Source organism: Cynara cardunculus (genome assembly GCF_001531365.2).
Source record: "Cynara cardunculus var. scolymus isolate 2C chromosome LG 13, CcrdV1, whole genome shotgun sequence".
Taxonomy (NCBI): Eukaryota; Viridiplantae; Streptophyta; class Magnoliopsida; order Asterales; family Asteraceae; genus Cynara; species Cynara cardunculus.
In genome coordinates this window covers 35679948-35693369 of record NC_037540.1, presented here as the reverse complement: position 1 = coordinate 35693369, position 13422 = coordinate 35679948, and the positions used below count along the sequence as shown (strand labels likewise).

Below are 13422 nucleotides of genomic sequence, written 5' to 3'. Positions count from 1 at the left end.
CGCAGTTAGAGTTTCCACAGAGAAACTGAAGGAGGTTTGTTTGGCTATTAACTTTGAGGTTTTCATGGGATTAGTTGAATTGGAAACAAGCTCACCAAACACCACAATTATTTGAGTTTGCTCTCTAGTAGTCACTTGTTCGAGTTCCCAGTGTGTCCGAGTTCCCACAGAGCGAGTGGAGGTTTGCTTGGCTATAACTTCAGGTTTTCATGGAATTAGTCGAATCGTAGTTATTTAGGTTTGCTCCCTAGTGGTCCGTTGCAGTTCCCACAGAGCCACCGGCGGTTTACTTGACTGTTAACTTCAAATTTTCATAGGATTAGTCGAGTTGCACACAAGCCAACCTAAGCATCCACAGTTATCCAAATACATAAACTATATAACGATATTGTCGTTTAGGGTGTGGTTAGATAACGAGATATTACAACACTCCCTCAAAAGTATCCCATGAACTACTATGGAAAAGTAAATGCATCCAAGTATAAAGGCATCGGAGAATTTATTCGCTAGCCACGCGGATTACTTGCTTACCAACATTTTTGCCAGAAAATAATCCAACAAAAGCTGCAGGTGCACTTTCAAGGCCATCGCTCATGTCTTCAAGATACACAATTTTCCCCTGCTTGTAGTAATGTGTAACGTCTTCCAAAAAACGAGGGTACAAGTGCAAGAAATCGCTCTGAAGGAATCCCTTCATCGTTATTCGCTTTGATATAACACTGAACATGTTGCGAAAACTTTGTGGATCATTTCTATTGTTCTGAGAAAGGATTCCACACAAGGCGATACGACCATGGTTTCTCATGTTTGCAATTGTTGCATCGAGCATGACTCCACCCACATTATCGAAGTATACGTCAATTCCTTGAGGGAAGTACCTGGTCAGTGAAATTACCAAATTACCCTTGGGTTAGATCAGGTAATTAGTTTCTGGCAATCTCTATGTATGCAACTATAACAAATTCTAAATATTGTTTACGAAAGATATGAAGCTTTAGTCACTCAATAATGTATCTCAAGAAACATCATTTATGAATCTGGGGTATGCTAATTGTTTCACCAATCTGTCTTCATCACCAAACTGTAAATTTTTTAAGTAACTATACCATGGTAAGAGAGATAAAATAAAAAAAACAATTGCTATAGTTATTGTTATTGAAGATATATGATTAAATACAGTAACCCATTACCTTGCCAAAGCTGCCTCGAGGTCTAATTCTTCTTTGTAGTTTAAGGCTTCATCAAACCCAAGCTTATTCTTCAGAAGTTCCACCTAGTTAAGGTGCCATTTTCATGTAAAGTGTCAATACCATCTACACAGTATTCTTCGTCACAAATACAAAAGTTATGGTTTGACTTATCAGGGCAAGTAGACGAAGTTTGAATGTTATAAGAAGAATGAAATATTTGTAAGTTTACCTACACTGGATCGTACTTTATGCATTACCCCAAGTATTCCAATCAAAATCAATCTTTATGCATGTTCCATTGCACCCAAACCAAACTACATTTTTATAAAAACTTTTGTCAATTTACATCACAAGGGGAAAAATAGTCATTTTGATTATCAGATGCCTATGGTGGCCGTAGTCAGTCATGGAGATATGAATTATGGTTATATGGCCAAAATACTACGAACATAAAAATGTTAAGTGAATAAAAAATCCATAACCGTTATGAGCTTGGAAATTATGTTATGTTTCTGAAATTAAAAATTTTGTTTTGAATAGAGAAAGTAGCATGCATATTGAGCAAATTAAATAATACGTACTTTCTGGCTTGTGCCAGTGCTTCCAACCACATAGCATCCGTGTATCTTAGCAAGTTGACCAACAAGCTGTCCAACAGCAGAGGTGGCCGCAGACACATAAACATAATCTCCTTTCTTAGGAGCACAAGCCTCATAAAAACCAGCATAAGCTGTAAATCCTGGCATGCCTGCATAATAGTAGTGTTTGGTGAATGATCAATAGTCTTAAAAATGACATTCAACAATAAAGATAGTACGGGAGCAAATGTTAATAAAGACAACGGAGAATAATTAACTTAAACTTGCTAAATTGTTAGCAAAGATAACGCTACAATTTCCATAGACATCTGGGATGAGAAAAAGTTTGACATCACCATATAAAGTTTCCCTACCGTATCGGTCCCACTGTCATCATGGGCATGGTAAATTGTGTGCCCCAAGGGCAGGTGATTGGTGCCTAGACTGGAACCCCAGACCTTTCATTCATTCTGCAAGGAAGCCCACCTATGCAACCTCATAAGCTCTAACTGAAGCAGGTTTTTATATCAGGATGTCTCATATTGATCGCAACATATTTTTGGAAAATGATTTGAGCTAAAATCATTTATTAGAAGTGGACAATCAAGTGGTTTAGCCAAAAGTCATCTACCTATTACAAATCAAGGACTAGGAAGAAGATCCAGGAAGAGACCACCATCTCTGCTCACTCTTGTCCAACGATAATGAACTGAAAGACTTAGGAGACATCGGCTAATTCAGGAGTGTTACCTACTTATACATTGTCATTATAATATATTGTTAATGATATTGATCTACAAGTTTCCTTGTTTTCTCCAAATCTATTTATTAAGTATTTGACTATAAAAAAGTGTGTTAAGTTTAAACACTTCTTAAAACCAAAGTTCTATGAACTCGAACGTCATGTATCATTTCTTTTTATCACAACAATGAGTGAGGTCTCACAAACTAATTTCCCAAAAAGCAATGATCCCTTATGTGGGATTATTTTGGAGGTGAAGTGTTCAGATCTTTTTGGAGGTGATGGCTTAAAACCCTTTTTGCCCTTTCTAAGAAATGCAAACATCAAAATAATGAAATATATAGTTAAAGAGATATTTGAAAAGATGAAACTTGAAGAAATAAGAAATGATAAACCAGAGAGGAAAATATTATGCAATTAAATGAAGTGTTGAAGAGAGAAAGGAGACGCACCAAGAACACCAAGATGGTAAGAGAGAGGAATGCCATCAACATGTTGAATTTTCTTCAGTTGACCAGTGTTCTGGATCAAGCTGTATTCTTCCCAATTTGTAATCCCTGACACTATATCTCCACTTTTTACGTCTGGGCAATCAGAATCCACCACTTTTGCCACCCCGTATCCTTCTATTGCCTTCAATTATGTTCACAATATAACAATGGAATTACTAAGGGCATTTATGTAAGAATACCATCCCAACTACATAATTTTGCTACATTTTATGTATAAATATCTTAGTTATTCAGGTGGTCTACTGGATCTCTGCAAGGTTGTGTTTGTGTTTGGTTCACTTCATCAGACACTTCCAATAAGGGTAGGAAGGAAAAACTTCACTGCTGAGGTGGGGTTTTTCATGTAATTAAAGGAAAAAACAATATAAAAGGATGCATGGCATATTAGCAATCACCATATTACTGCATAATTTACAAGTTGAAATATTGAAAGCTTAACCACTACTCTGTATCAGGATGTCCAATACATGGGAATTGTACCAAGATTTTTTCTTGTACTTACATAAAAAGTCTTATTTGCTTGATTGTCCTGTAGGAGACATATTCTTTTTAACTTCAAAAAGTATCAAGAATGTAGGCCGAGTTTCCTGGATTATGGCAGATTGGCCTACTATTAGATAACGGAAATAATGTGTTTAAATTTTGATAATAGACACAACACATTGTAATAAATATAAATTTAATGTGTTGAGGTCAAATGACCAAAGTTTAAAAAATATAAGAAAAACGTCAACAGCGGAGCCAAAGGGAAACAATTACATAAGAATTAGACTTCCAAGATCCAATTCATTAAAAATGTGTTCACTTTCATTTTACTAATTAAAACTCTCAAAAAAATTGCCTTTTTTATTTCAAAATGTTAGTTGAATATAAACAACATTGTTGGCCTTATAATACAAAAAATACTTCATTTGCTCTAAATGAAATTTCTTTGAAAGAAACTACCGTTCTTGTTAAAATGCAAAAATGATGTTGTACTTCTCAAAAATGAATAGTTTTGGACAAGAATGCCAAGTAAAATGGCTCGTTTAGCATTTACACTTTCACAACGTCTTCAAAATCAACATTCTTTCAAACGTCAAGTGCAATGATCCAAAAAGTCGTTTACTCAAAAAAATCCTTATCCAATAAAATCAACATTTGACTTATTTGATGGGTTACTGTTTTGGAGGTGGTATCATATGCATAATGCATATACATATATACACAAGAATAAATCTACACATGTGTGTGCATCTTACTAAAGGAAAGAAGATGGTGGAAAGTCCCAAAGAAAGAAGTCTTCATAACAGAATACATAACTGTTAAGGGAGTTAGTTATAAGTTGCAAATTCAGTTATACTGACAGTACAAGAAGTGGCTTTGGCGAATATGCAGAAATACAATTCAACCACACAAAAATAACACGAGTTGCAGAACCACGATACCTCCTTCATAGTTCTTCGTTTTGATTTCTCCGCGTAGTTGATACATACATTTGTACACGGGTATATATTTATACATATGCACGCATCAAAACATGTACATATATACATCTGTGTATAGGCATATATGTATGCACGTAAATGCCACTTATACGTATATGCAAGTCAGATTATCAGTATATGTACGTGTACACCACAGACACACACACACAAATATATACTTGTATATTTGCTCGTGTATGCACATACGCATGTCGCATATATGTGTATATATACATATATATATATGTGTGCAGACATCTAGCTTTTGATAGAAATCATAGCATTGATTTTGAGTTTGTGAGTTTGTTTTATGTTTGAAGATTAACCCAAAATGCATTTTGGGCAGGCTATCAAAGAATTCCTAGTATTATAGGTGGGATGGGGGTTCTAATTGTTTCCATCGAAGTAAATAATGTGTGTAAATAGAAAGAGAAGATGTCTAATTGCAGAGATCATCAAAAGCCGTCTCCCGAAAGATTGAAGTATCGTAGTGTACGACATCAATCATCCACAAAAGAATCAAAATACGAAATGAAAAATGAACAAATAGAAAAGGAAAGATATCGTACAGATCCAGGGACGAAGGGAGGGATAAAGGAGTCATGGCGATCGCGCATCCGGCCACGCATGTAAGTATCGCAGGATAAGTAGAGGTTTTTCACTAGAACAGCATTGGATCCTTGAGGTGCTTCCAATTTGATTAGATTTCCATGTTTCAATTCCATGTCTGTTTCCACTGGAGATCCATCGGTGTAGCCTTTGAAGATGACTTGCAAGTTTTCCACTGCCAAATCTTTCCCCATTCTACTTTTCTCTCAGAGATTGAACAAGCTTCGAGAACTATGTCGAACAGACCCAAACCCCAAATAAAACACGTATAACATAGTATTTTTGTATGCGACACTACAGAAATCTAATAAGAGTAGTGGATAAGCTTTAAAAAAAGGTCATCTCGTTATGTTAATATTAGTGGTGTACCTGCACGCACGATGCAGCACGGGTGAATCAGAATTCCGAAATATTAGTTTGTCATTGAATCATGAGTATGTGTAGTTATTTTCCAAATCAACTAATATATAAAGTTGAAGGTTAATATGGTGTATTAGCAAGACCAAATGAAAAATAATTGCACATGTATTGAGTTTCTAAACCCATATACTCATAGCTTATTACAAAACTTGAAATTCCTTTTAAAAAGTTGAAAAACGTGCTTTGTAAAAAAAACCTACGTGTTGTGCGCCTCAAAGGGTCCACACTTTACCCAAAAGCTATCGAACTAATTGTAACGGCATGGAAATATTTTAGCACCTTGACATAATCCCATAAAAAATATTTTTCTAGTCCTAAAATAAATGTTCTAATGAAAAATGTCCACTTTTTAATTGAAAAAATGACGATTTCACATTAATTATAGAGGAAGTACCGAATTTCTTCATCACTTGACTAAAGACAAAATCATGATGCAGTCTATTTACTTTTGAAAATACACTTGTTTTGGGACAAACTAAAATAGAAACGTAGATATTTAATTTTTATGTGAGGAAGTATTTAAGATTGACAAAAAATAGCACATTTACATGCGGATCAGTTGTCGCCGGCGAGATCTCCCCACCGGACATTGTAGTTTGCCGCCAGACAATGAGCTCCTACAGATCCTCTACTGCCATACAGATATAAATCCGGTGCAATCTTCTTGGCTTCAAGTTCTTTCAACAATGGCATGAATATAGACCAAGCAGCATCGAGTTTATCACATCTTATGAACAATCTTCGTTCTCCTCCGATCGCATCCAACAGAAGCCACTCATATGCATTCGGGATTTCTTTCGAATATGTTCATCATCAATACAAATTCTCGTTAAATGTGCTACAATTCTCTTGAATTCTTTTACGAGATCATATGAACAACCAAAGTTTTTACCTCGTACTGTAGAGCAAATTAAGGTCGCTGCGATCGAGCCTCATTCCAAGACCAAGAATCTTGTTATTGATCTTGAGATAAATGGATTCGTCAGGCTACACACGAAGTACGAGCTCGTTCGTAGCCTTATCCAAATCCATCCCAAATTTTCGCTTGTTTAGATTACCAGGAACATGTCTGAATTAAACTCTGATCTCTGCCCTGCAATCCCATTTCACATATGGTGTATAGTAGTTGAAGATTTGTTTCCTATGGGTTAGAAGCAGATTCTTTCGATGGTCTGTAAACGTTTGAAAAATGGGGCTCAACTCACTTTATTTCAAAAACGTTTTAAAGGAATTGTTAGGATGCCTAAATACATCTTTAATATTGTAACACATTTACAAAGAATGCATAATTGTTTGGTCCTATAAACGTAAGTCCTATAAAATAGTCTACCAAAACATTTAATAGACTCATAGCTTATTCGATCCACTATACATCACTGTTTGATGGTGGCTTTATGAGGTCATATCCTACTCGATGAAATTTCAACGTTCACTTAATGTCTGAGATATGTTGAGAATTTGAATTTCTCAAGCTGTCCATGAAACAAATCACACTTGCATGACAATTATTGTTATTCTTGCAAATCAAACTATAATAGAAAAATAAGAAGAAAATAAAGACCTTGTATCGCTAATAAACATCTTGTGCAGCAAGCATAGCTGCATAGGGAGATGATTCCTCCCTATCAACCTTCACTTTCATCCCACCTAGAAAAGAAATTCAATGTATAGTCAATAAACATAATAACAATTGAAACTGAAGACCAAACTCAAAGCAATGGCCGTTTACCCGACGCACGATGCCTACCTGGTAAGTACTTACCATAAGATTGAACACTTCAATTTGTCGGGTAAAATTTTAGTCCATTAAAACAACATCGTACAGAACATTTAAATCAGGCAAGCACTTACCGGGTAAAAGTCATCACTCTCACTTACTGGGTAAGACTCTTGGTCTTGTTGTCACTCTTACTGCGTAAGATACTTAGGGACCGTTTACCAAACGCTTACCCAGGTAAGCGCTTACCAAGTAACATTACTATACCGAATGAATATGGTAAGAACCAAGAATCTTACCCGGTAAGATGGAGACAAGGACCGAGTGTCTTACCCGGCAAGTGAGGGTTACGACTCTTACCATAGTAAGCGCTTACTGGGTAAATTGTTGCATATAATGCCTTTTTGGTGGACAAAAGTCTTACCCAATAAGTAAGTGGTAATGTTAAATTTTACCGGTACGCGCTTACCGGGTAAGTATTTGGTAAACGTCCCCTTAATCTTTATCATATTCATTCAGTTGTGTTTCGGTAATAATGGAAGTTATGTTGAGAAGCTTAGGACACTGTATAATTTAGGACAATAATCATGTTTGACAATTCAGTACCATTACATGTTTGACGTGATTCTTGTTTTATATATATGAATTGATTTTCTATCCATGGTCAATGTGGAGAACTTTACATCATCACATCAGTGAATGATGAGACCTTGCCAGAAATGCCCATTTCTCAATCCAATTATCCACATCTGCAAGAGTTTCTCAAATTATATAGAAAATACAATTTCATTTTTTTTCAGCATGCAACTGTCAACAACAGCAAAAGACAAAAGTAAAAACTAACCAACTGGAAGGCCCAGTAAACCTCTAGCTACAGCCTTCAAGTACTGCAGTGTAATATTTAGAAAAAAAAACCTTGTTAATTGTATACAATCAATTTGACAGATGATAATCCAATCAAGTGAGAATAACAGAAGGGATAACTTACTGAACTCTGATTCATATCTTTCTGAAATAAACTGTATAGCAGAATCACAGCTGGGACCTCAATCAGCTGTAAGAAGAAATTCAAATTCAGTTGTTAAAGAATGTGCTTTACTAAATGGCAGGTAAGGATGTATTCTGTAGTTTCGTCTACTTGGCATTTTCTTGCCAACCAAAGAACTTCACAATCTTTAGTAATCAAGAGATATCATTCAACAATGTCTACTTCACAATCTTTGGTAAGATTTTTGTAGTTTGAAAAAATGGCAGCAACTTATGCTTTATAAGTGAGAAGGATGTGCATATCCTATTTTACATCCTATAAGGGCATCAAGAAATCAACACTTGAACAAAATTCAACTTTCCTACTCCAAAAAAACATGAAGCTGTAAATTCCACGGAGACATATTACGAATATACATTGTCAGAAAGAAGAGAAGATGTAATCATTGAAAAAGGATGAAGAGGAAACATCTCCACATACCCTTTGTCTCACCAAAATGGCCAAGATATAAGATAAAAAGTAACACCAAGATTGAAAGAGGGTTGCAAATACACCGTGAAACACATAGCCTAAACCATCTGTCCCTACTGAAAAGTAAATCAAAGAAATTTTATTTGGTCCCCACCAATGCAGACCCTCAAATGCATTAGTGAAGAGAGTAGTGCTGAACAACATTGATGTGCTTTTAGATGTCGATAGGTTCGGAACACTTTGGAGCGAAAAAGGGACAAAAAGAAGATCTTTGACAGCTTTACGAGGCTATGGTATTTCAAGCATATCTAACTCATCCGAGTTCAGATTTAAGTTATTCAAGATGATCTGGAAAGCTAACAAACAGCCCCACAACTTTTAAGTTTTGAGTTTCTGCAGATTTGGACTACTTCTAAGATGAAATTGACGTTTAAGGCGGAAAAGAGCTGCTGGACAGCAGCTGACAGCTGCCATGAAAGTCTTAATCTTACCTTGAGAAAAACTTTCGTGGCTCTGTCATTGCAAATGACAACAGGTGATAACATATATACACACACAAATATAGATGGTTGGATAGTTTTTAAACAACCCCTAAAACAGTCCATTTAGTTGCCTTGCTTTCCAAAACATTTGTAAATAACTCCCTCTCAAGGTAGGTGTTAATGACCCTCTAAACATGTCCTAAATGCTTCCCAAAACATCTGTAAAGATCCCCTAGGATAGCTCTAAACAAGGCCCAAAACAATCCATATAGTTGCTGATTTTTTTATCTACCAAACAGCTTCTTTAGCTGCTGATTTTTAGCCATAAAACAGACATTTAGCTGCTGATTTTTTATCCATGGAACAGCTTCTTTAGCTGCCGATTTCACCAGAAAGCAGCCCCGTAGCTACTGATTTTTAGCCAGAAAAAAGCCCTTTTAGTTTCTGATTTTTACACATAAAACAGTCCCTTTAGCTACCAATTTTGAGCCTACAAAGTCTGTAAACCAAGGTTGCACCTTGCTGTTGTTTAGTGCACTCAAAACAATAACATTCAACATTAAAATCAACTTCTACTCCATCCTAATCATCTTCAAGAACAAACATTTGCTACATCAAACATTTGGTTGTTGATCTATGATCTAACCAAATCCAAAACAAAACCAGACCTTAAACCAAACATTGGTTGTTTATGGCATGTATCTAGGTTCTATGTTAAGACTTAGGCTAAAAAATTTAACTGTCATCTTCTCAATTTCTGCATCCTCTTCTAGCTTAGTTTCTATAGTCAAAGCAAGTAACTTCATAAAGGTTGCATTATAAGCAATGTAAACATTTATTTGGCTTAGGAATAATCAAATAATGGTGAACCACATTACACATATTCGCCAAAAACACCCTTAATTTAGGATCACTTCTTGTTTCACTACCAATTTATTAACATATTCGTCTGGCATTTCATAAATAAAGTCTTATATGCAACAGACAATTTGTACCTTCTACAAAAGCATTACAGGAGAATGATGAAAGGTCATGTTTTCTTATCACACGTATCAAGCAAAAGAGTTTCCTAACAAGTTCCAGGAAATTAATGCTAAATTATATTGGCAATCAAAAAACCTCCATCTCCAGGTACTGCGTATATTTGTATTGTCATTTGTATCTAAAGGAATACAAGCAGAACAAACTCGTGGGGAAGATAGTAAGAATAATTCACCTCAGCTATGAATCTCTTCATTTCTTGGCTTGTTGGAAGGCCCAATTGCTTCTGCCATTGATCAAACTACAACAAGCACATGTAGAGAAAATAGACTAAATAACATCTTATGTCATATAAAGACACAAATGATTTTAGTTTTCTACAACAGCAGGTCAAGTTTCTTGTTCATGAAACTGTGGTACCAATTGCTATACAAAAACAAACCTATCATACCACATAGGTTAACTGCAATTCAAGTTTAAAAGTGAGAAATCAAAATTCAATAGAATTTAAGTTCAAGAACTAAAAGTGGGAAATCAAACCCTAATTACCTGGACAAAAATTGGAACGGATGGAGAGTGTGATAGAAACAAGTCTGCGAAAGAGGGTACAAAAAAGTGAACCAAAATCGATGGAGAGTGATTACCTGAATGAGAGACTGTAAATCGATGGAAACAAAGTAAATTCGATGGAACCGATTGATTAGCTGGAGAGTCATAGACTGAGATTAAAGCCTGAGTGATGGATAGAGAGTGTCTCTTTGAAGAGGATGAGCCTGAATCAATTTGAATAAAGGATGAGTATATCTTCGAAGAGGATGACCCTATACCCTAAGCTTGAATCGTATTTTTTAGGGCAACTTTCTCTCTCAGGCACTTCAAAAATCATTTCAAATTTGAAATTTGAATTTTGAAATCTGAAATTGGTAAGAGTAGAGAAGGCAGTGATCGGATACAAAAGAAGAAGAAAGTAGCTCAAGTTGGTGATTTTAGAAGTCTGATAAGTAGAAAGAAGGTTTGACCCAATTAGGATTTGGTATTCCATGAAATACTTGCATAAATAACTTGTACATTGTGCATGATAATTTGTGTTAGGACCTGTAAATTCATCTTTGGTATTTGAACTCTTACTCTGAATGATCTCTAGAACGATTACAGTGCAGCGGAACCAATGATAAGAACAAAACAGAGTAATTAACCAATAACACACAGATTAATATGAAGAAGATGTACACAATAGAATAGCTTCAAAGGTTTTTCAATTGATTGAAAATATAGACGATTACAATACGGAAGCACACTAAATACAAAGGCCTAAGCTGCTATTTATACTAGACCCTAACGACCTTTCTGACATGATCTAGAAAGTGAAATCATCTAAGCCGTCCAAATAAAGTCTATTAAAATCTAGTCACGTGAGAAGCACATGCAGCTAACAACCTTTGAAAAAAAAACAGCAGAACAGGATCTTCACAGAAGACGAAACCGCAGACCCTCTGTGAGCCATCTCAGAGGCTCTGCTAAAATTGACTTGTAGGTTCTTATTGGCAGAGGACCATTTTCCAGAACCTGTGTGAGAGACATCAGAGGTTATGTCATTCTTGACTTGCACGATGAAACAGCTTCTGTTGCTGGTCCTCTGTTGTCTTCTGTGAAAGATACCCTTCTGTCAATACTTGCAGAATATTTTTTCATACTTTTACATTAAGTGAATATTAGAGCTAACAATCTCCCCTTAAGTATGAAAAAGTAAAATTGGACAAATGGATGCAAGAAATGACTAAAAGAAAGAATTACAAGAAGAGAATAAACTCATCCTCTGAAAAGAATTACATAAATTGAAAGAATTGAAAAATTGTTGCTCAGGCCTATACTGTTACAGAAGATTAGTCCAACGCAGATTCTGGATAGTCATCTACGGCAAATTACAGATCTGACTTGATAGTTTTGTAGACTTTGAAAATCCACTCTCTGAAGGAGACTTGAACTTTGATTGCTTCCAGAATACCAGTCACTTGGTCCGCCCTTAGATGCCCTCTGTGCACCTCTACTGCTACTAGGTTGAACACCCACTCAAGTGACTCTGTCGAATACTTGTTCGCCTCTGTTGGATCAAAGAACCTTAGAATCTCATCCTTGTCCAGGAAAACAAACCCAAAGATGGGATTTTGGACAATGGTGTTGGGATGACATCTAAGTAACCAACTTGGCCTGTTCTTCGGAGGGGAAATCTTCAAATCTGTTTGGGCCAACCTCATCACGATATCGAAGGCCTTCTGGCTGTAGTATTTTACTTGAGCGTGCATTACTTCGATCAGCCTTCTGAGAGAAGTCGAATAGCTTGACCTCCTCTCCATGTACTTGTTAAGAATTTTGTGTAAGAAGATAAGGTCAAATATACAGAGGTTATGGAGGTCAACATCTGTGAACGTGTAGAGGTTGCCGTCATCCCTCTTCACCACATATTGAGCATAAAGCACGATCTTCTTCAGCATAGTGGTTGGAGATATGGTTTCAAGAGAAGTTATCACGTGCTCTGAGAAGACCTGCTCGCGTGGCCTTGTGAGCTTTGAGAAGTTAAACTTTGCAGCGGCAGAGGGAATTCCTGTAAGCTCTGGATCGTAAGGGGGCTTTGTGTCCACGGCAGAGTAATGCCACCGCAGAATCTCCTCCACAGTGGTTACGGGCTCTATGCGCACTTGCTGCATGGGAATTTTGCTCATCGATTCAAGGATCTCAGTAACCCTTCCCACTGTGGCAGATTCTGGTATTTTGGTTTCTTCTAGTATCGGCCTCTGGGTGGACCCCTCTTGTGACAACTGTCAAATTTGAACTTCCAGGTTAGCTCTTATTAAGATTATATTAGTGTTATTGAAGGTAATTTATAAGATTAGGAGTTAGTTAGGTTAGTTTAGTTGAAAAATTTTAAGAATTTCCGGCAGTTGCTTAGAAAGTCCGGTTCCGACCCGAAATTATCTGAAACGTCCTATACAGTACCAAATGCTCTAATTTATACCCAATATATATAAAACACTAAGTTTTAGTGTTTTAAATATAAAACCTTTCTATTTAAATAAATTTAATCATTGTGGGCTTTAAAGTGAAGAAAAATGTCAAAATTATGAAATTGGACTTTTGTGCATTTTGGGCTTAGTTTTAAAATATATATATATATATATATATATATATATATTTGAGGTTTGGGTTGGGCCCTCCATGGCTGGCCCCTCCCTCCTCTAATTCCTCCTCCCACATATAAATAACTTAAT

At 36.1% G+C, this 13422-nt stretch overlaps 1 protein-coding gene across 1 annotated transcript; it reads right to left on the bottom strand.

Annotated features, from left to right (window-relative positions):
- Positions 1 to 358: 358 nt before the first annotated feature.
- On the bottom strand, positions 359 to 5380 carry LOC112525315 (2-alkenal reductase (NADP(+)-dependent)-like). The gene is made up of 5 exons (XM_025135399.1): positions 5058 to 5380; positions 2963 to 3143; positions 1772 to 1938; positions 1191 to 1273; positions 359 to 878 (listed from the first exon to the last, which is right to left on the bottom strand). Exons 1-5 carry the CDS (start codon positions 5289 to 5291, stop codon positions 500 to 502), a joined length of 1044 nt encoding a protein of 347 aa, XP_024991167.1. The 5' UTR covers positions 5292 to 5380; the 3' UTR covers positions 359 to 499.
- Positions 5381 to 13422: the final 8042 nt, after the last annotated feature.